Source organism: Mustela erminea, chromosome 5, assembly GCF_009829155.1.
Source record: "Mustela erminea isolate mMusErm1 chromosome 5, mMusErm1.Pri, whole genome shotgun sequence".
NCBI lineage: Eukaryota > Metazoa > Chordata > Mammalia > Carnivora > Mustelidae > Mustela > Mustela erminea.
In genome coordinates this window covers 68579618-68599388 of record NC_045618.1, presented here as the reverse complement: position 1 = coordinate 68599388, position 19771 = coordinate 68579618, and the positions used below count along the sequence as shown (strand labels likewise).

At 41.6% G+C, this 19771-nt stretch overlaps 1 protein-coding gene across 3 annotated transcripts in view; it reads left to right on the top strand.

The window, feature by feature from the left end:
* Positions 1–19771, top strand: part of FBN1 (fibrillin 1) — a 231737-nt gene that overhangs the window by 108213 nt on the left and 103753 nt on the right. For all 3 annotated transcript variants that reach the window (XM_032343647.1, XM_032343645.1, XM_032343646.1), the window contains 3 exons: positions 1659–1784; positions 9265–9390; positions 14800–14958. In XM_032343647.1, the coding sequence (XP_032199538.1) occupies positions 1659–1784; positions 9265–9390; positions 14800–14958 (411 nt within the window). The remainder of the gene's footprint in view (positions 1–1658; positions 1785–9264; positions 9391–14799; positions 14959–19771) is intronic.

Sequence of the window (19771 nt, the reverse complement as noted above, 5' to 3'; positions counted from 1 at the left end):
AACATTTAAATAACTTATTCATGTATCAAGAGAATGGAAACTTCTGGTCTAAGACAAAATTGAGATCAGCTATAAAATATAATCTAATTATACTCCACATGTAGTGGTTCATTTGTGGGCTGGGACAGTCCATTTAAAACAGTGACACTTTTCTAGCAAAATAAATTGTTGCTCCTTTAGTATCCTTTCCTTCGTGTCGACTTTTCTCAAAAACACAGGTTATTAGAGATCTTAAAATTGGTGATCACTCTCTTGCCCATACAATGAGGAGTAAAACAAGAGAGTACACTAGGTTTCCAGATTTCTTAAAGAATATCCAAAGTGAGGGAAAGAAATGTTAGACTGCTACCCTGGGGGTTCCTTTATTAAACTAGACCTTTGTGTGTTATATATGAAGAGATGGAAAGAATGTACATGATGTATTTTTTACAATCTTTCTAACTGAACATAATGAGCCTGGAATGATTGCTTTTGTTCCTAGGGGTTTCATATTTGGGGCTACATGTAGAACCACAGTTATTAGGTGCCAGGGATATAGCTGTGAACAAAACAAAGAACCTGCTCTCTGAAATTTGCATTAAAGACCACGGATTTGTGAAACAAAACAAAGCAAAGTATTTATCAGGTTGGCTGATGATTCGTCCTATGGAAAAAAAAAAATAAGCTAAGAAGGGTGGTGAATGATGGCTATTGCTGTTAGATTGGCGGGAGAAGGATCCACAGCCAGAGTGGAACAGAGACCTGATGGACAGGACAACATGAACCTTTATGCAGCTTTATGGAGGGAGAATGATTCAGGTAGCGGGGCACTCCTATAAAGCCCCAGGCAAGTGCATCCTCGGTATCGTTAAGGAATGGCAAGGAAGCCCGCGGGCAAGGAGAAGAGTGAGAGAGGGAGGAGGCCAGAAGTGAGGTCAGAGAGTAGAAGGAGCAGATAGAATCTTTAAGATACGGGCTTGAGTTTTGAGCTGGGAAGGACACACTCTGACTTAGCTTTAAAAAGGTTCCCTCTGGTGGCTGCTGTGCCAGCAAGGTGAATCTGCAGCTGAGACTACGCATTCATCTGGGGTGTCTCTCACTTCTCAGTCCGATTTCCTGGGTTGTTTAAGTTTTACTGCACAAGGCAATTATACAGAATGGAAGGTGAGCATCTCCCATTTCATTTGCATTAAAACAGTCACTGTGTCATGTGATCCAAGGGATCGTAAGTAAATTCTGTTTTAACTGAATCATTCAATATAAGTCTTAGATATACTATAGAAATGTGTTGCATTATGATTCTGAGGATTTCTTGAATAACTCTAGTTATTACGCTCAGCCTTTTAATCATTGTATCCCTGTAATTTGCAGCATGCATAATAAAATCCCTAAAAATCAGTATAAATATTCCCTCCTACATAGGGAAGACAGAAGGTAGGAAGAGTAACAATATTTGTGACTTCTTATAAAACATTATCGACCAAGTTATGTTACTCAAATAATTGATTTTACAGGTAGTTGTAAGAAAGTTTCTCACATCGTATTCCAAATATTGTGATGGACAAATAACTCACTGACATAAATATGGTGATATAATTGTAGACAAACTATCACATTTCTTCTGCAGTGACTTACATGAATCTCTCCCTCTCCTCTCTCTGTATCCTGAAATCTGACAGATGTGGATGAATGCCAGGCCATCCCTGGGCTCTGTCAAGGAGGAAATTGCATTAATACTGTTGGGTCTTTTGAGTGCAAATGTCCTGCTGGACACAAATTTAATGAAGCATCACAAAAATGTGAAGGTAAGAAATATCATGCTTTGTAGTTAAGGGGTGGAGGGGAAGGCAAAACCCAAATCAATGACAAGCTTTATTGCAAATTGTTCCAAAATCCTTTTGTCTTTGTCATTCCTATGAATGTGTAAATATCATATTCTTACCAGAAATAATATGCCTTTGTGCTATTGAACCAGAAAAACCCTGCAGCTTTTTCCACTTTTATAGACCCAAAATAAGAGATCCAGCTGAATCAAATTAAATATTAAAACATGAAATATTTCTGAACCAATATTTGGGTTAAAATGTTCAAGACACATGTTTTTGCATAGTTCTAGAGACATGAATTTAAATTTAATCATTAAATATTATTCAAAAAGACATATCTTTTGATGTTTTTCTAGTTAAAATGTATGTTTGTTTATTTGCTTGTTTTTTGAGAGATTAACTCTTATGTTTATGCTCGTGGTACAAATTTAGTACTTCCTTTTCTGCCTATCAAATGGAAGCCTTTTAATGTTAATCAAACAGAAAAATAACTGGAGGTAAAAAAAATTTGCATATTTGCATTTAGTTTACAGATTGAGCTCCTGAAAATGTGTGTAGAGAGAACGTGTTCATATTCACCACTATTGCTACTTGCCAAAAAGAGCCTGGCATCCAAGGCCATAATAAATGCTTTTTCCATGAGAGGGAAATAAGTAGGCAGCATCAAACTCTCTTTTCTTTGATGAATGCACATGTAATGTCTGACAGTAATGTAACAAGTTATGTGTCCTGTCAAACTCAGCAGAGCAAACTTCATTTTCAGCTCTACTTGGTGGGATACAAAGTTTCATTTTGATTCATATGCACTACTGTTGTATCAACTCCTAAACCCCAGCAATGAGGACTAGTTCATTTCTAAGTCACTTGTCTGGGATTGATTCTAGGTCCTTAGTCTTCTTTGTGAATAACTATAGTATATCATATGTGGGAAAGACAGCATCTGATTTCAGGTGCGGTTCATAAATTACACAGAAGTTTAATAGCTACTTGCCCTGAAACTGAATAATCAGAAATTTGACTCTGCTCAAATTATTTTTATGGATGTAAATTGTTTTGAAGAATTTAGAATCATGTGTTCTTGAACATGCTATACCTGGTTGAGGTAGCTGTGAAAAAATACTTCAGTTCTAAGGAAGTGGGACCTCTTTTTTTTTTTTTTTTTTTAAAGATTTTATTTATTTATTTGACAGAGAGAGATCACAAGTAGGCAGAGAGGCAGGCAGAGAGAGAGAGGAGGAAACAGAGAGCCGGGCAGAGAGCCCGATGCGGGACTCGATCCCAGGACCCTGAGATCATGACCTGAGCCGAAGGCAGCGGCTTAACCCACTGAGCCACCCAGGTGCCCGGAAGTGGGACCTCTTAAAAACATTTTAAGTTTCAAAGAACAATAAAATTGACTCTTACAGCCCGCTGTATTCTAGAAGTTATATTGTAGATCTATGTCAGAAGCAGAAAATGTTAATATTGAACGGGATAAAGAACATATCCTGTTGTGCACTTTCAAACTAAATGTTTGAAGTCATTTAGATAGTGCTAAAATTCCCTTCTTTGGATTCCCACTCTGGTACTTGTTGTACCATATTATATTGTCTTCTGTCCGAGCTGTAAGCCATAACCTCTAATATTAACATTTAATAATTATATTTCCTAATATTTTGAAATTTTAAAAATATGATAGTATAGATTTTCAGATACCATTATATATGTCTCTTTATGCCATTAAGAAGCTGTGAGGAAGTGGAGATGCAACATGGGGGGTTAAGGGGGTAGGAGAAGAATAAATGAAACAAGATGGGATTGGGAGGGAGACAAACCGTAAGTGACTCCTAATCTCACAAAACAAACTGAGGGTTGCTGGGGGGAGGGGGGTTGGGAGAAGGGGGGTGGGGTTATGGACACTGGGGAGGGTATGTGCTATAGTGAGTGCTGTGAAGTGTGTAAACCTGGCAATTCACAGACCTGTACCCCTGGGGATAAAAATACATTATATGCTTATAAAAAATAATTAAAAATAATTTTTTTTAAAAAAGGAGCTGTTAGGTTTCTAACAGCATGCAAAATCCACATCAGCAGTGGGTCATGTATCTATTTTCAGGCTTTCACAGCTTCATAGATGCAGCTTAGATGGGGTCAGCTTTAAGATTTATGGCAGTATGGTCCGTATGATTTGTCCAGTCTTGATTGTTTTCTGGAATTCCATAGCTTCCAGCTTAGAGCAAAATTGCTTTCCAGTGTCCCTTGCCTTTCCCTCAGACCTGTCAGTTAGCATGGGTCACAATCGGTCACCTTGCACTGTTGTGAACAAGACAAAAGATGCACAGATTTAATACTCAGACTGAAAGAAAACTCATTCAAAATCCTCTGTTAATGCTAAGAACCCTATTATGGTGGTGTGTCCAATGGACAAAAAAAATTAAGTCTGAAAATTACTTAATCCTTTTTCACAAATATTTTTTTTTCCAGCCTCATATTGAAATCAGTAGCAAGATAAAAACAGCACACTTTTGGCTAGACCTTTTTTTTTCCTTAGCCATCTACAGTTACATTAAATTCAGATGATGGGTTTTTTCCCCCTCCCTTTTTATTTTTTTATGCAAAATTGATACTGGAAGAGAATACCCTGTTACTACATGTACTCTGGCCTGGAAGCTGGTTTGGGCATTGTTGCCCTGTCTTACTGGGGTAGGAGAGTAATCAGAACGTCCTCCAAGAACGTCTGCTGAGCCAAGTTCCCTCCTTCAGCTCTCCCTTGCTTTTCTCCGGCTCCATGCCTCATTATGGGAATGTCGTGACTCTGGGCACAGGATGATTGATAGGATGGTCAATTGAAGGAATGCCAGAAAATCCAGCCCACACCCCTGAAAGGATGAAGAGAACATCTGTGTGCCCCGGGAAGATGGTCAGGCCACAGTGGGATTGTGTGCCCTTGTGAAAATTGTTCTGGCACCTTTGCCATTACTCTGAGTGGCTTTTTGAAATGCATCTTCCTCTTGGAAAGGAAGGGACTGGGTACCTGGAAGCCCACAGTAATTTATTTAAAAAACCAATTCAGTCAAAAATTGGCTTTAGCAAATTTACAAGATGTTAACCTTCATTCCCTCAGCGATGGTAAGAGCAGTGTTTTTGTGAGATCTTCCTCTTGCAGAATTCTCCCTTCTTAAAATATCCCCTTCCCTGAACCTTAAAAAAGTCATAGACCAAGTTTTATATCAATAAGATGAATCAATTTAGATTCATTTAAAATGTAAGTTAACAAGCTGAAGTTGTTAAATAACAGTTATTACATTTTTGTAAATTTAAGAAGAACAGATCGAGATTTATAGCTGTGATTTGAGAAAAAGGGAACCAGAGTTCATGCCCACCTTCCCTGTTGATTTTTCCAACGACTCGAGTGTACGCATTGAAAGAACACATGAGCCTTTTCTTTTCGGAAACCAAGGCCATATTTGCATAGGTTACTGTGGGAGGAAATTAAGAAATAAAAACTGTAATTAAAGGATTAAGTTTTATTTCTGGAAGAAGTCCCTTGGATTCCTAATTAACCGCTAATATTTTGGGATTTAGATTAACGCCAGCCCAGCCTTCAGCAATTATAATAGCACTGCATGATGTGAAAGACTTTTTAAAAATGTAGCTCTTAAGCCTGTGCACTCCCTAATGCATGGCCAAAGCCCTGGAGACCTCTCCTTTCTAGAAGAATGACGTATTTATCTGATGGCTACTTGCTCTCACGGGCGCTTATCCTCCCAGGCACCAAGGAGAATTACTAGGGCTACTTAGTCCGCTGGTGTAGCTGGAGCTCCAGCCTGTGCAGCTGGTTGTAAGCCCTTGACTCCCACCGTTTAAGGTCACCAGCTCCCTATGTGTTGCTGGACAAAATCTCTGTGGTGTAGACATAAGAGCACTAGGCGCGAGGCAGACTCAGTCCTAGTCCTGGTCATGTCCCCGGTCTTCTGTGTGAACTTGGATAAGTCAGTCACCAGCTATGAGTGACTTCGACTTTCAGCTGAGCAGCTGAACAGGAGAGGATCCTGGGGCTCCTTTCCAGGTCTGCAGTCCAGACTCTGTCCTCACATTTCTCATTCTTTCCCAGCTCTGCTCAGAGAGCAGGTGCTGCCTAAGAAACCATGCAAGTCGACATCTGTGGTATGACTGTAACATAGCATGGCTGGTGTTTTTTTTCAATGTGACTTGAAGAATTAGCTTGTTTGCTTTTTGGTCACATATTTTGCACGGGATTTCATGTGTCCAGAAAAGCAATGTTTGTCTCACAGATGAACAGGGCCAGCAAAGCTGCAGAGAAAGGGTCTGCCATTCATGTCCCTTCTTGGGCTCACAGCAAGAGGCCAGCAGCTCTGCCCTTCCAGCAGCTCTGCCTCGCCCTCCTGCCCCAGGGAACCGGAGAGAAGGATCCAGAGCACAGAAACAGCTCTTCCCAGACAAGCCCTACTTCCCACCAGGCCCCCCAAACTGATTTACTTTATGGTTGGCGCATGATATAGACTGCTTTACAGAAATGCTAAGAAATCCACTGATCTCAAATTCTTTCCGACATGGGATCCCTGAAACTCTATTAAGAGGAGATAAATGCAATGTGCTAAGAGTCTGGGAAAAAAAAATAATAGATAGGTATGAATGAGTTTCAGAGTTTAAGTGGTTTCAATTCCAGTGCTTTATTCTGGCCTTTTACTGTGGAGGGACGTCACCCCAGCCTGGTCACTAAGTCAGAACTGCTATTGTCGAAGCAACGGGACTGAGAAGCAAGGAGGTTAGCAAAGTAGAAGGGCTCTAGACCCGAGAAGAAAAAGGGTTTGTCACTGAGGAGAGGACAGTATAGGGAATTCAGCACCACTGAGATTCCTTCAAATCAAATAATTTAACCCAGTCCAGTTCTATCTTTATCTGGGTGAAATTGAGGGTGGTGCATGTGACAGTGTGTTTCCTGACTTCCTAAGCTTTGGGGGAGAGCAGGCACCTAAGTGGGACCCCTGCCCCTCTCCCCACTGCCCAGCGCCTGGCACTTACACTTGGAGACTGGGGTCTAATATCACTTTGTAAATGAGCCTTTTTGCTCTTACTTCAAGTTTTACTCATGCTGGTTTTCAGAAGGCTTCAATGTAAAGCAAGAGTTATGCCTGGGCACCAGAATTCTAGAAACCAGTCCTGTGCTCATACTTACACTGTGAGGATTAGATGGCTTGACACACATGAAACCTTTAATCAACACCAGGAGCTCAATACCTGTCTGTTCTCATGATTATTGTTGTTGCTGGCATCTCGGTAAAAGGGCGAAATCTGACCTAGCCAGCATGTGGAACAGGTCTCCTCAGTCCTGCCAGTTCTTTCTAGTTTTTAAATACCTTTTTTTTTTTTTAATATGTTTTGTCACTTAAATAACCTCTTTGGTTATTGGTGTAAGTGGTCTTGATAAGGATGGTAGTAGTCATTTATACTAACAGGTAAAACAAGATTTCTTTTAATAGACACTATTTACTCATATGGTCATTGGTAAGAGTTCAGTGACCCAAACATCAACCTTTAGGGACACTTTGAGGAAGGTATGTTTTTCTTAAGACCTCTGTGTTACAGCGATACATCCTTTTCTATCCTTAAATGAGGTTGTTGAATCCTCTAGGCTGAACGTACTGGGTTTTGTTGTTGTTGTTATTGTTGTTGGAGAGAGAGAAGGTGCGTGTGTGCTGGGGGAGGAGCGGAGGTTAAGAGAGAGAATTTCAAGAAGGCTCCACAGCACAGAGGCTGACAAGGGGCTCGATCCCAGGACCCTGAGATCATGACCTGAACTGAAATCAATAGTCTGACATTGAAATGACTGAGTCACGCAGGTACCCCTTGTTAGTTTTTAAGGAGGAGTGGCTGGTAAATGGAGGAGGCCTGATTGTCTTAAAATGTGTCTTCTGATTTTATGCTAGTTCTAGAACCCTAGGCTCCATCCTTGGCTGTTTCTCAGTCTTTCACTGACTCCAGTGACATGTCTATCTGTCGGAATAGAATATACATCTTTACCATTATACAACTTCACAATGACAACGCTGTTTATGTTAGCATTGACTCTAATATAAGCAGGGGGATATTGTTTGCTTTAGCCTCTAGCCTAGCATAGAAGAATGAGGATTTTGCTTTTAAAAAGGTTGAACTGCACGTAAACAATGTCACTGCTGCCTTTTTGACTAACAGGGTGAACTTGAGTCAGAAGACCCTTGAATCTGGTCCACTTAGACCTCTATTTTGTTTTACAAGTGAACAGTGGTACTTAAACTGGAGAAGAAATATTCTTCGTTTCTTTAAAGTTAGGGCTTTCCAAATGCCAACGGTATAGTCTGGCCATTGCAATACTCGCAGAGGGCTTGGGTTAAAATGCCCCTGTCCATAGGTGAGTGCAGAAAGTCCATTCCTCTTGGGGTCAAGGTCATGCAGATACCCTGTGCTCTGTGTTTACTTACAGCCTAAGCAGGAGGTTGTCCATTTCCTTTCTCCCCTCACTGGTGCCACATCTACTGGCAACTGCCAGTGTCTGAAGCTGGTTCCTGAAGAGCTCCCCTTGAAGGAAATGGTTGGATTTGTCCTAAGGAAATTTTACTACGTCCTTGGAGGAAACCAGTGGCCTCAGGCCTTTAGTCAGGGCTAACCCTGACTGTGGCCTCCACGGACATCCCTAGCTATTTGGGAATTGGAATGGTTTTCAGAGCTTTCCCTGCTGGGACAGATGACCAGATCATTCACTCGTCTCCAAGATCAGTCACTGGGTATGGGCACCCAAACTGGGTGTAGTCCCCAGGGGAGGTGGCTCTCTGCGGCTCGAGCAGTCCGAGAAGGAGCTGAGAACGGAAGGTCGTCTAATGAGAGTGCCCCTCGTGCTAAGACAACAAGCTCTCCCTTGAGAGGAATCTGGGTGGAGCGTCCCAGTGTCCCACAAATCACTCACTGAACCCAAAGAAAACCATCATCATGGCCGTTTGGGTGCCTCTGTGGACACCATGATGGCCAAGTGTTGGTCCCACTCAGACCACATGCTCTTCTCGATAGGATTTCAGTATCTGCTTGTGGAAAACCAGATTGAGAAGAAACACAGGAAATGATGCAGAATACTGAATAAACATAACAGGAGCCTAACTCAAGGCAAAACATGGAGAGAACAGGGACAACCACATCTTAAGCTAAATGACGTTTGGAATACTAGCGTGCTGTCATTACTTGATAAAACAGTACATGGTTTTCTATGTTACAGGGGACATTTCTATTATTTTGCTCTAATCTCTTGAGCTTTGTAAGTTCCGTGGGTGAGCCTCAGTTGAGAGAGGAAACACCCACCTTTTGAACTCTTTTATAGGCAGGTTTTGTTCCGTGGGGATTGGGTGGATCGGTGTTATGGCTGAGCCTTGTGATGGTGAACAGTTTTGTGCTGTGTTCCGTGGATGCTGAACTCTTCTTTATGTTCCAGATATTGATGAATGCAGCACCGTTCCTGGAATCTGTGAAGGAGGCGAATGCACAAACACAGTCAGCAGTTACTTCTGCAAATGTCCTCCTGGTTTTTACCCGTCTCCCGATGGCACCAGATGCGTAGGTGGGTATAATTCTAAACAGCGTGTCTGATTCCCATCAATCGGCTCCACAACAAACATTTTTGGAAACACATTTGTTCAAGGGGGATAATAATTTCTCACTTGATGTTAAATGTACATTTACATCTTTTTAAACAGTGGAGCACTCTCTTTAAGAAAAGAGGTACCTTGTGGTATTAGGACTTTACCTCCAGAAAGAGGGAGGATCCAGGAGCCCGTACAGATATCCTCAGCCTATACATTAGCTTTGCAGTTATGTGAGTGTCAAACCTTCTAACATTTCCTGGGACCCGTGTTAATTTAAGTCTGAAATTTTGCAATAATCTCTTAATGGGTCTCCCTACTTCCTGGCTTCTCTACAATCCATCTTGTCAGATTTATCTTCCTAATATAATGCTTTGATTAAGTAACTCTCTTGCTCAAAAACCTCTGGTAATTTTCCATGAGGATTAGGAAAGTAGGAGTTTTTTAGTCTGTGTTGCATGGATCTTTCAGGTACAGCAAAGGTCTCCAGAGCTGCAGGGGAAAAGGGCCCCGCCTCCCACTCCCTGCCCCTCATATGCACAACAGTCCAGGCAACTCTACTTTTACCTGGTGGAGTGCTGGCTTCATCAATTAAATATCAATTAAATAAGGGACTTTGTTGTTTAACAAAAAAAGGTTTGATAACTGCTGGATTTAGCGATTGCTAAGACTTCCTCCAAAGTCCAGTTCTCTAGAGTAAAGTTCAAGTTCTGGAGTGTGCAGGGCCTCCGCTCTCTGACCTCTCTCAGCCTTGCTGACTTATCAGCACAGTCTCTGCATCTCACAACTCAAACAGGTCATTTGTTTTGATTCCTTCCTGCCTTGAATCACATCTATGGTACCACTCAGGTTACTCTTCCCAGCTCAAGCCCCCTTTGATGCTTCTACTTAGGTTCTCTGTCTTTGAAGATGTCCCGGATCAGCCTACCTGAGAGCAGTTTCTCCCTTGCCTGAAGATACGCTTCACATAAACGGTCTCTTGGGGAAATGTTATGTCTGTATGTTCTTACCTCCCTAATTAAGTTGTAAGCTCTCCTTAAAGCCTAAGTAACTGCTATCCTCCTACATCGCTGGTGGTTTCCGGCATGATTCCTTGCTTGTCATAGACACTCATTAAGTATTTGTTGAATATCCAAATGAGCACTTCCTTATTGTTTGGGCAAAGCTAGGGAAGCCTATGGCACATGGCCTCGGAGAAAAATGAACACAATCTTTTGATGTTTTTTTCTGGCCCATATTTTCAAAGACACTCAGCTTCACATCCTCACCACAAGGCATGAATTTCAGACCCAAACTGAGTTGCACTTGAAATTCTGAGTTCCTTTGTACTTAGTCACATATAATAAAAGCTGAGGGTGGTCTCTTAAGTTGACGTTTGAATAAGTACAACCAGTGAGGGAAGCATATCTGCACTTTTCCTTAGAAACAACAGTGATGCCTGGATTGCCAGATTTTCCAGGATCTCTCCATCTGTGCTGGCACCACAGGGAAAGAAATAGCCAGTGCAATTTAGGGAGCCCTTTTTTCTCCCCAGACTGTCCCAATTCACACTTGACATCCTGTAATCATGCATAGCAGAGAGGTAGATCAGAAGTTCTTTGCTGGCCAAATAATAGGTAGTTTGGTTGTTCTCCCCACACACACACACACCCCCACCTTCAAAGAGAGCCCTGGATTAAAGTGATTAAAGCACCTTTACATATCAGATGGTTTACATTTTTAGCAGTCTTTTACCATATATGTCCATGCTATTTAAATACAAAGGAAGGGCGGGGAACTAGGATTCGGGGGTGACCTCCTTGGTGTGAGGTGTTTGGGGGAAATTATCTGACTTCATGTTCACAACCGCACTGTAGATGGGAAGAAGCTAAGTTGTACAGGGCTCAGATAAGTAATTTGGTTCACTTGTTTAAGCAGGTAGATGTGAAGGAGCTGGAATCCCAGCTTGGGCCTGAGCCCACAGTTGCAAACCCTCTCATTGCTCCCTCCCAAATGACCAATGGACACAGTAAATCCCTTCTTACTATATACCTAGACCAGTACAGTTTCTTCTTCTTGGGAACTTTATTATACCCACAATTAAGACTTTGTTACAAAAAATACTCCAAGTGACATTTCTGCCTTCCCTAAAGCTAATATCTCCTGCCATGGTAAAACCACAGACTCCCCGAATCATCCCTAGTGAAAAGAAAATACAGGTAGTCTCCAACTTATAAACAAATCTAAGGTTCATTGGTTGGAATTAGTCAATCTAATCAATAGAAAACCCCGCCTGCAGCCAAGGGTCTGTCGTATCTTCCTTACACATCTCTTAAGCGCGAGGTTCCACTCGTCACCTTCGGTCACCACATTCCAAGGCTCTCAGATCTCCATGTCCCCAGCATCCTCTTTGCTCCGTAAGCTCTTGGAGTATTTTTATTTTTTTTTGTTCTGTGATCATCCTTTGGCACTTTAATAATACCTTGTGTAGGGTGGTCGTTTCGTGTCAGGGTGTTCTGTCTCATCGATTCCCAGGAATCCTGCTGACATCCTGTACCTAGTTTGGGCTTCACAGCTCCTAGCTCCTGGGTCGACCCAACAAAGTTAGTGATTGGTTAGGAGAGGCCTACTGATAGGCTAGGATGACCTGCAAACATCCGTTTTACCCTTAATGTATACTTTTCGATATAATGTGGCTTCTGGGTTCTGAAAGGGAGGGGGTCCAAGTGATTCAGAAGGGGGAAAAGGAAGAAAGCTTTCTAATCCTTTTCTGCCAGATGTCTCTGCCAGAGCAGATTCAAAATAGAAGAAGGTGTCTACGCTTCCTCCTACCTCCCTTCTGTCTTCCAAATCATAACGTTCCTCCCCCCTCAGCTTCCACCTTAGGCTCTTTGCAAAGTGATCCAGCCCCACAAGGGCTTCCTTCTCACTTCCCTGGGCACCACTGCCTGATGGCGTGGGATACTTGGGGCTGGTGTGCCCAGGAGGTGATGGCTCCAATGGCTCCCAGTTGTCACACATTTTCCCTTCCTTAGTAGCCCATAGGTTTGCTTCCAAATTACAAGTTGTGTCAATGTGTGTATTTTTAACCAAAGCTCTCCTGCAAAATGAGAAATTAGCAAAAATGCTTACTGTAGGTGCAGGGGCCATTTGTACCTCAGAGTCTGCCCTCACCCCAAATGTGGCTGGTGCGGTTTTTAGCCCCAACATTCACCATTTTGATCAAGAGTTTTCTCACTGCTGATTTAACATGTAAGTGAGCCAGCTGGGCAGTAAAATAGTATCATGGTTAGTGTGTGAAATAATAGACATTAGCCCGTTAAGAGTTTGCAACTGGCAGCTGTAGGTCCCAGTTTTGCTCCAAAAGATAACCCACACTGAAAATTATATAGACAAATTTTGTTCAAGTGTTTATATTGAATTTTGAGTGCCAAATTCATCTGAAACTGGGATATAAGCCAATTTTGAACATTTCTTCCCGTTCTTAACAGCCTTTGGTTTCCATGACCCATTTTCTAATTGCTGAGAATATAAATAATTAGTGGCTTTAAAGCCATGAAAAGGAGAAGTAGAAAGTTCTGTTGCTCCTTCTTCTTCATAGGGAAGGTGCCACCTGTGACTTCATGGAGCCTATCCTGTCTGCACTCCTCTCTCCAGCCATTTACCCTGGACCAGGCTGGAAGGAAACTTGTTCTGTCTCTGCTGAGACTAGTAGTCTAACTGGAGATGTTGGAACGGGGCCACAAAAATTCTCTAGAAAGCACACTTTTATCTGCCAATGGCTTTAAGTGTTTTTCAGAAAAAATCTTGTTTTCTTTAAAGGTGATCCATAATTTTATGGTTTGTCTGGATTTTTTGTAGCCTTCTTCATGGGATATTAGTAATTTATATGTTTCTAAATTAGCCTTGCTTTTTATTTCATTTTATTTTTTGATCTATTGCAACCTTCAAGACCTGAAAGGTCAGTATTCTTAAGTACGATGTACATGAAAACAATCTTAGGTATGACCTTCTTTGATCAAACTTGAAGTTTAGGGGCACCTGGGTGGCTCAGTAGGTTAAAGCCTCTGCCTTCAGCTCATGTCATGATCTCAGTGTTCTGGGATCGAGCCCCACATTGGGCTCTCTGCTCAGCAGGGAGCCTGTTTCCCTTCCCCTCTCTCTGCCTGCCTCTCTGCCTACTTGTGATCTCCGTCTGTCAAATAAATAAATAAAATCTTTGAAATAAAAAAAAAACTTGAAGTTTAGTGTTTAGACTTACAGGAAACATAGGGATGAAGTTTTAATTGTAAAAAAAGAATTCTTCATTTTATAAAAGAATTTACCACCTACATTTCTTCCAATGACAAGCACATTTAAAATATGACTTTTTTTTTACTTTATTATATATGGTCTATGCAGGGATATGCTTTCCTTAAAGAGAGGTACATCATCAGCATGTCAGGGGTAATCAAGCTGTTCTGTACTTAGCTACCTGTGTCGCCTATTTCATTGTGGTTCCTCAAAGGACCATGAAGCAGTTAGGTTTCTACTATGTCACAGGCTCTTTTTTGATAGCCTAGACTTGCACTTCAGTGTGTCAATGTTACATCAGTCAGACATGATGTAACCCAATAAAAAGTGGTATATAGAAATATGTCTTCCTCTGTTGCTTTGAGAAGATACCTTCCTGCCAAAAAAACAAAACAAAACAAAACAAAAAACCAACCTTCAAGAACCATTGTATCCTATAGGACTAAGAACTTGGAATCACATACATTTGGAACTTGTAAATAATTTGTGCCTTATAAAATCTGTTAGGGCCCCAGGACAAAAGGAAATCTTGATTAACAAGCATTGGATCTGACTGCAAAGTGGCTCACTCCTTTAAAAAAAAAAAAAAAAAAAAAAACCCTCACACGTCTGACTCACAGTTACAGTCTGAAAAGTAAGAAAGATCTTTTAGAAATGTAGACTATAGTGCAGACTTCATGTTGTTTTAAAATAGATTTATATCAATATTTGCCTAAAGTGGCTCGAATTAAGTAGTTGGAAACCAAGGACAACACAGTCTCCCTTCAGTATAGAGACGTGGCTTTATAACTAATTAACTGTCACTGCCAGTGATTCTCTGAGACTCTCTTTTCCTATGGCACATATGGTTGTAATCATTCGTTCCCACCTTGGGGTTGGAATGTGGGACTTGGGCCAAGCGCACCAGCTTGCAGGGACGGAAGGTGTGAGACGAAGGGAGCTCTGACCGAGCATTGTTCCTGAGCCGCACACCCAGCTTCCCTTCTGGGGGCTGAGAGCGTCAGCGGGTCCCGCCAGAGCCCAGGTGTGAAGCACAGAGGTGCTGGGGCAGGAGGCTGTTGTTCCGAGTTCCAGCTCAGTGATGTGTGTGTGGGTGTGTTTCTTTGTTCTCTCAGATGTTCGCCCCGGATACTGTTACACGGCTCTGGCCAATGGGCGCTGTTCGAACCAACTGCCGCAGTCCATAACGAAAATGCAGTGCTGCTGTGATGTTGGCCGATGCTGGTCTCCGGGGGTCACCGTCGCCCCTGAGATGTGTCCCATCAGAGCCACGGGTAAGAGCCCTTCCTGTCATCTGCAGAGAGTCCCAGTCCCAGTCCCCACAAGCCCAGTGGCGATGTGCGTGAGGCACATCTGGTGGAGATCCAGGTAAGTGAAAAAGATCCCGGAAAATAAAAGAGGCGACTCCAAGGAAAATTTCCCCAGATGATGACTTGGGAAACTACAGAGGTCCATACAAATAATACTGTTTTCTGGTACTACTTTTTACTGAGGTTGCTTATCACCACAGAATAGCAACCGTCTCCCAAGGACTTGTCCTCTCTTCCTCTCGTGTGTTTCTTTTGGCTCTCAAGGAGTTCTCCAAAGCTCTGCCGAATCAAACTCACTTGTCTCCAAGCCTTCCAGAGTTATGCCGGGTACATGTCTTCTCCTTCCCTAGTATTTGACGTTTTCCTCTTCCTTGGTGCCAATTGTTGTTGACTTCTTTTTTTTCTTTGTAATACCTCTTACATCCATCAGATTCCTTCCATCTTCACATAAAGCTCATTTTCTCTCATCTGGACTGTGGCAGTGGCCTCGTAACTCGTCTCTATGAAATCCACAGCTGCCATATACGTTTCCCAAAGCGTAATTCCTCTGAAGTTCAGTTAAAAAAATTATGGCAGGGGAAAAGGTAGGGAAAGATGTCCAGAAAAAATTTCCCAGGATGAATTCATGTGGTATCTAGTAGTCCAAATCATGCCATTCCTTGAAAATAAAATTTTACTAGTTGGCGGACTAAATAGCATCCTCATTTCTTTCTTTTTTTTCCTAAGATTTTATTTATTTATTTGACAGAGAGTGGTCATAAGTAGGCAGAGCAGCAGGCGGGGGAGAAGGAGGGAAGCTGAGCAGAGCGCCCGATGTGGGGCTTGATCCCAAGACCCTGGGATCCTGACCTAAGCCAAAGGCAGAGGCTCAACCCACTGAGCCACCCAGGCGCCCCCATTCTCATTTCTAACCCCAGTTCATCTTTTAATTCTTCTTCTTTATGGTGGCTTTGTTTTTCTAGTTAAATTAAATGATCAAGCTTTCCTCGAAGCCAGTCTGAGGATCTCTAAACTCAACTGTTCCTTTTTCCTAAAGCGTCTCTTCAGTTCAGGTTCTTCCTCCCTACTTCCTAACCTCTGCCACCTTGCTTGTTGAATGACCTTTTGTTCGGTAAGGATCCTAACATGATTCCTGATGCAACTAATCCCTGGATGTCCCGAGATAACCACGGCTGGAAGTGTTGCCTTATGTCTCAGGGTTCCAGGTGTTTACTGTTGCTTTGGCATAAATCCACACTCTGCCATGTGCCAGTGTGTGTTCATGTCTTACTCTATTACTGGTTGATAAATCTCATTAGGAGGTCTTGTTCATTCTTATAGTCCCGTATTCCTTATACTCTCTTAGCACTTCCACAGTAGTTAGCAAAATCTGGTTCATAGAAGGCATTCAGGTGGAGTGAACAATTTATTAAGTGACATCTTTCCCACCAGTTCTAAGTGAAAACTGGGGTTATACTCGTTCTTAATCTGATTCCTGAACAGGGGGTTTGGCTCAGAGAACTGTAGCAGGGCGAATCAAGGTGAGGTAGAATAAACACAGAGTTAATGGACTACTGCACAGTGTTATTCGCAGAATGTGAATTTCCCATTGTCCTGGGCTCTACACCTGCTCACAGATGTTACTATAAAATTTCTGTTTATTGCTGAGAATTATGTGTGGATTAAAGAAGCAATAAAAATCTTTCAATACATTTTAACATATAACAAGTCATATATTTTGTCCAATTTTCTTACTGCCTATGGCCTAAAAATATAGCCCACCATCCTTAGTGCACTAGGGGGACCATTTAGTAGGTCACGGTTAAGAAGTACTTGACATCACACTAAGACATGGGGCTTGCATACCAGGAGAATGGCTTTTGAAATACATAGTTAATTTAGGAATCCACAACATTGATGCAGACTCCTTTCTGTGCTGAGGCTTTGCCTTGAATAGAGGACAGAAGGAAGGCAGATTGAGGTTCCTGAAGACCTGCTTTGGAATGCTTGGAGGGGAAGGCCCTGCTTCCCTGTGTGGCTCTGCACAGAGCTGCTCACTCCATGAAATACCCTGTTCACTCTGTGAAATACCCACAATCTCTACAATTTCTCCACTGAAATATCCACAATCTAAGATAGGCCCAGGGCAAGGCAGACTGACAGAGAGAAGCTAATTTGCAAGTGGGTGTGTTTGTTTGCTCAGATGTTCTCAAGGCAGTGCTATAGAGCTCTAGGCTCTTACCTTATGGAGAGTGATTATATATACGTATATAATATATGTATAATCTATGTAATATATAATTATAATATAGGATTATATATAATATATATGTATGAAGGATTATTTAGGCTCTTATGAAAAGTGATTATATGTAATATATATTATAGTATGTATACTATAATATATATAATATAATAAATATATATGTATAGAGATGAAGGATTATTTTAGAGTAGTCAGTATTTCACCATGTAAAGTACATCAGCATTATCTGTGGGTTAAATGGAAATAGGAAATATGGACATCAGTTGAACAAAACCAGCCCCAGTTTGCTGATCCTGAATGCAAAGGGCTCATGGGAAAGTTATGAAGCTGAAGAGAGTGGAAAAGAGTATAGGACCCACTCTGATACACTTTCCCAAGGAGGTTAAGATGAATTTAACAGCATGCTTGAAGTCATATACTCACCTAATTATCAGAAATCCTGATAAGCTATTCAACTTATTTTATACAAATCCTGAAAGACTAAAGAAAAAGAAAGACTGAATTGGTGCTTGGAAGCAAAAGGAGTCCCTTAGTGTAATTGTTATCCAGTTAAATCCAGCCATAGTTAATGAATTCCTCTTATGTACAATTTGCAGGGCTAGGCTCAGAGTGGGAATTAGTCGTGAGTTAGAATCGTTGACTTCAAAGACTTGGGTCTTTGTGGTAGTCTTGGTGGTAGAAATTTGGTGGAAAGCAAGTAGCCAGGAAATGATACATATGGGACATCCAGGTGATAATTCTATAAGAAGGATCACTGGAGTTTCATAAGAGGGTTTGTAGCATCCTGATTTGGGGAAGCATAAACAATATGTAATTCTTTTCCAGATGCAGTCAAGTGCTACAGAATCTCTGTGGGTTAAAATTAATGATAAATAATTATTAAAACTCAGTAATAGAGTTCTGTGAATACATAATGTTAACCCGAGTGGGAAATGCCAAATATGATTGGAGAAAGTTTAGTAATGGACCAACAAGTAAAAACAAGGTACATGGTAGCTAGGTATATTTAGCCACATGTAAATTGGCAGATTTTCCCCATGAGGTTGAATATGAATGTATTTCCATTTAAGATATATTATGGTGCCTTAGAATAAGTCAGACTTAGTGCACAAGGAAAGAGTAATATTAGCCTAATTTCTACTAATGGATAAAACTAATATAGAAAGTATCTATGGGAAAATCCCTGTGTGGCAGTGATAACAAAATTACTGATATTCTGATAAGAAGGAGAAAAGGAAATTTTAAAAATCACATGATTAGTTTACATATAGAAGGAGCTATAACAAGATGTGGCCATCTGTAAGAAACATGAAAATGTACTAGTAGTAGGTAAGTAAATACATCCCTGGAAACCTAGATACTGTCTTAAAGCATCTTTTTGGAAGCTTAGGGAAAAAATGTGTCCCAAATCTAAAGATGATTTATCCAAATAAAGACCCGACATGAAAAATAGGAATTAGCCTATATGTGCTGTCCGAGGGAAATCCTTGATTAACTCAGGTGTACAAGTGCAGGGAACTATTGTGCCCCATTAACAACATACTCACCAGCCCTGGTATTCTTCTGCCCCATGGTGCTGCTTCTCCAACACTTGGTTGTCTTTTTACAAATAGGTATTCCTCAGGACTCTGTCTCTGTACACTCTTCTCTTCACTTTCCACACCTTCCCAGGTGAGCTCCTTCATCCCCTTGGCTTTACATGCCACCCACCTACTGATCAATCGGAGACTTCTATCCAGCCCCCACTTCTCCGCTAGGCTTCAAACTCACACAGCTACTATGGGACAAATCTGCTTGGATATTTGCTATCTCAAAATACATATGTTCAACATGGAATTTGGCTTCTGCCCACCAAACCTGCTCTCACTGCCATTTTTCCCATTTGGTAAATGTCACCAACATCTACCCAGTTGCTAAACCAGAAGACTATGTCATTCTTGATTTCCTGTTCCCTCTGTTCTGATATTTACTCCTTCATGAAGCACTACACACTTATCTCTAAAGTATGCTTTAAATTTATCCACTCCTGCCCAGTTCCATCGCTGCCTCCCCTGTCAGCCAAAGCTTTCTTGCCCTTGGTGTTCTGTAACAGCCTTGCCTCCCTCCAGCACATTCTCCATGTGTCAGCAAGACTGATCTTCTGAAAATGTTCGGTTGATTACATCCCACGTTAGTCTGCTGAAGACTTCCAGTGGCTTAAAATAAATCCAGGCTTTTGGGGTGCCTGGGTGAATCAGTGGGTTAAAGCCTCTGCCTTCGGCTCAGGTCATGGTCCCAGGGTCCTGGGATCCAGCCCCACATGGGGCTCTCTGCTCAGCGGGGAGTCTGCTTCCCCTCTTTCTCTGCCTGCCTCTCTGCCTACTTTTGATCTCTCTCTCTCTCTGTCAAAAAAAAAAAAAAAAAAAAAAGAAAGAAAGAAAGAAAGAAAGGAAGAAAAATCCAGGCTTTTTAGTGTGCTCTTTAGAGCTCTGTAGGATCCAAAATTGGAACTGAGTTGAGAAAGTGGCACTTGATTCTTCCTTGAGGTAAATT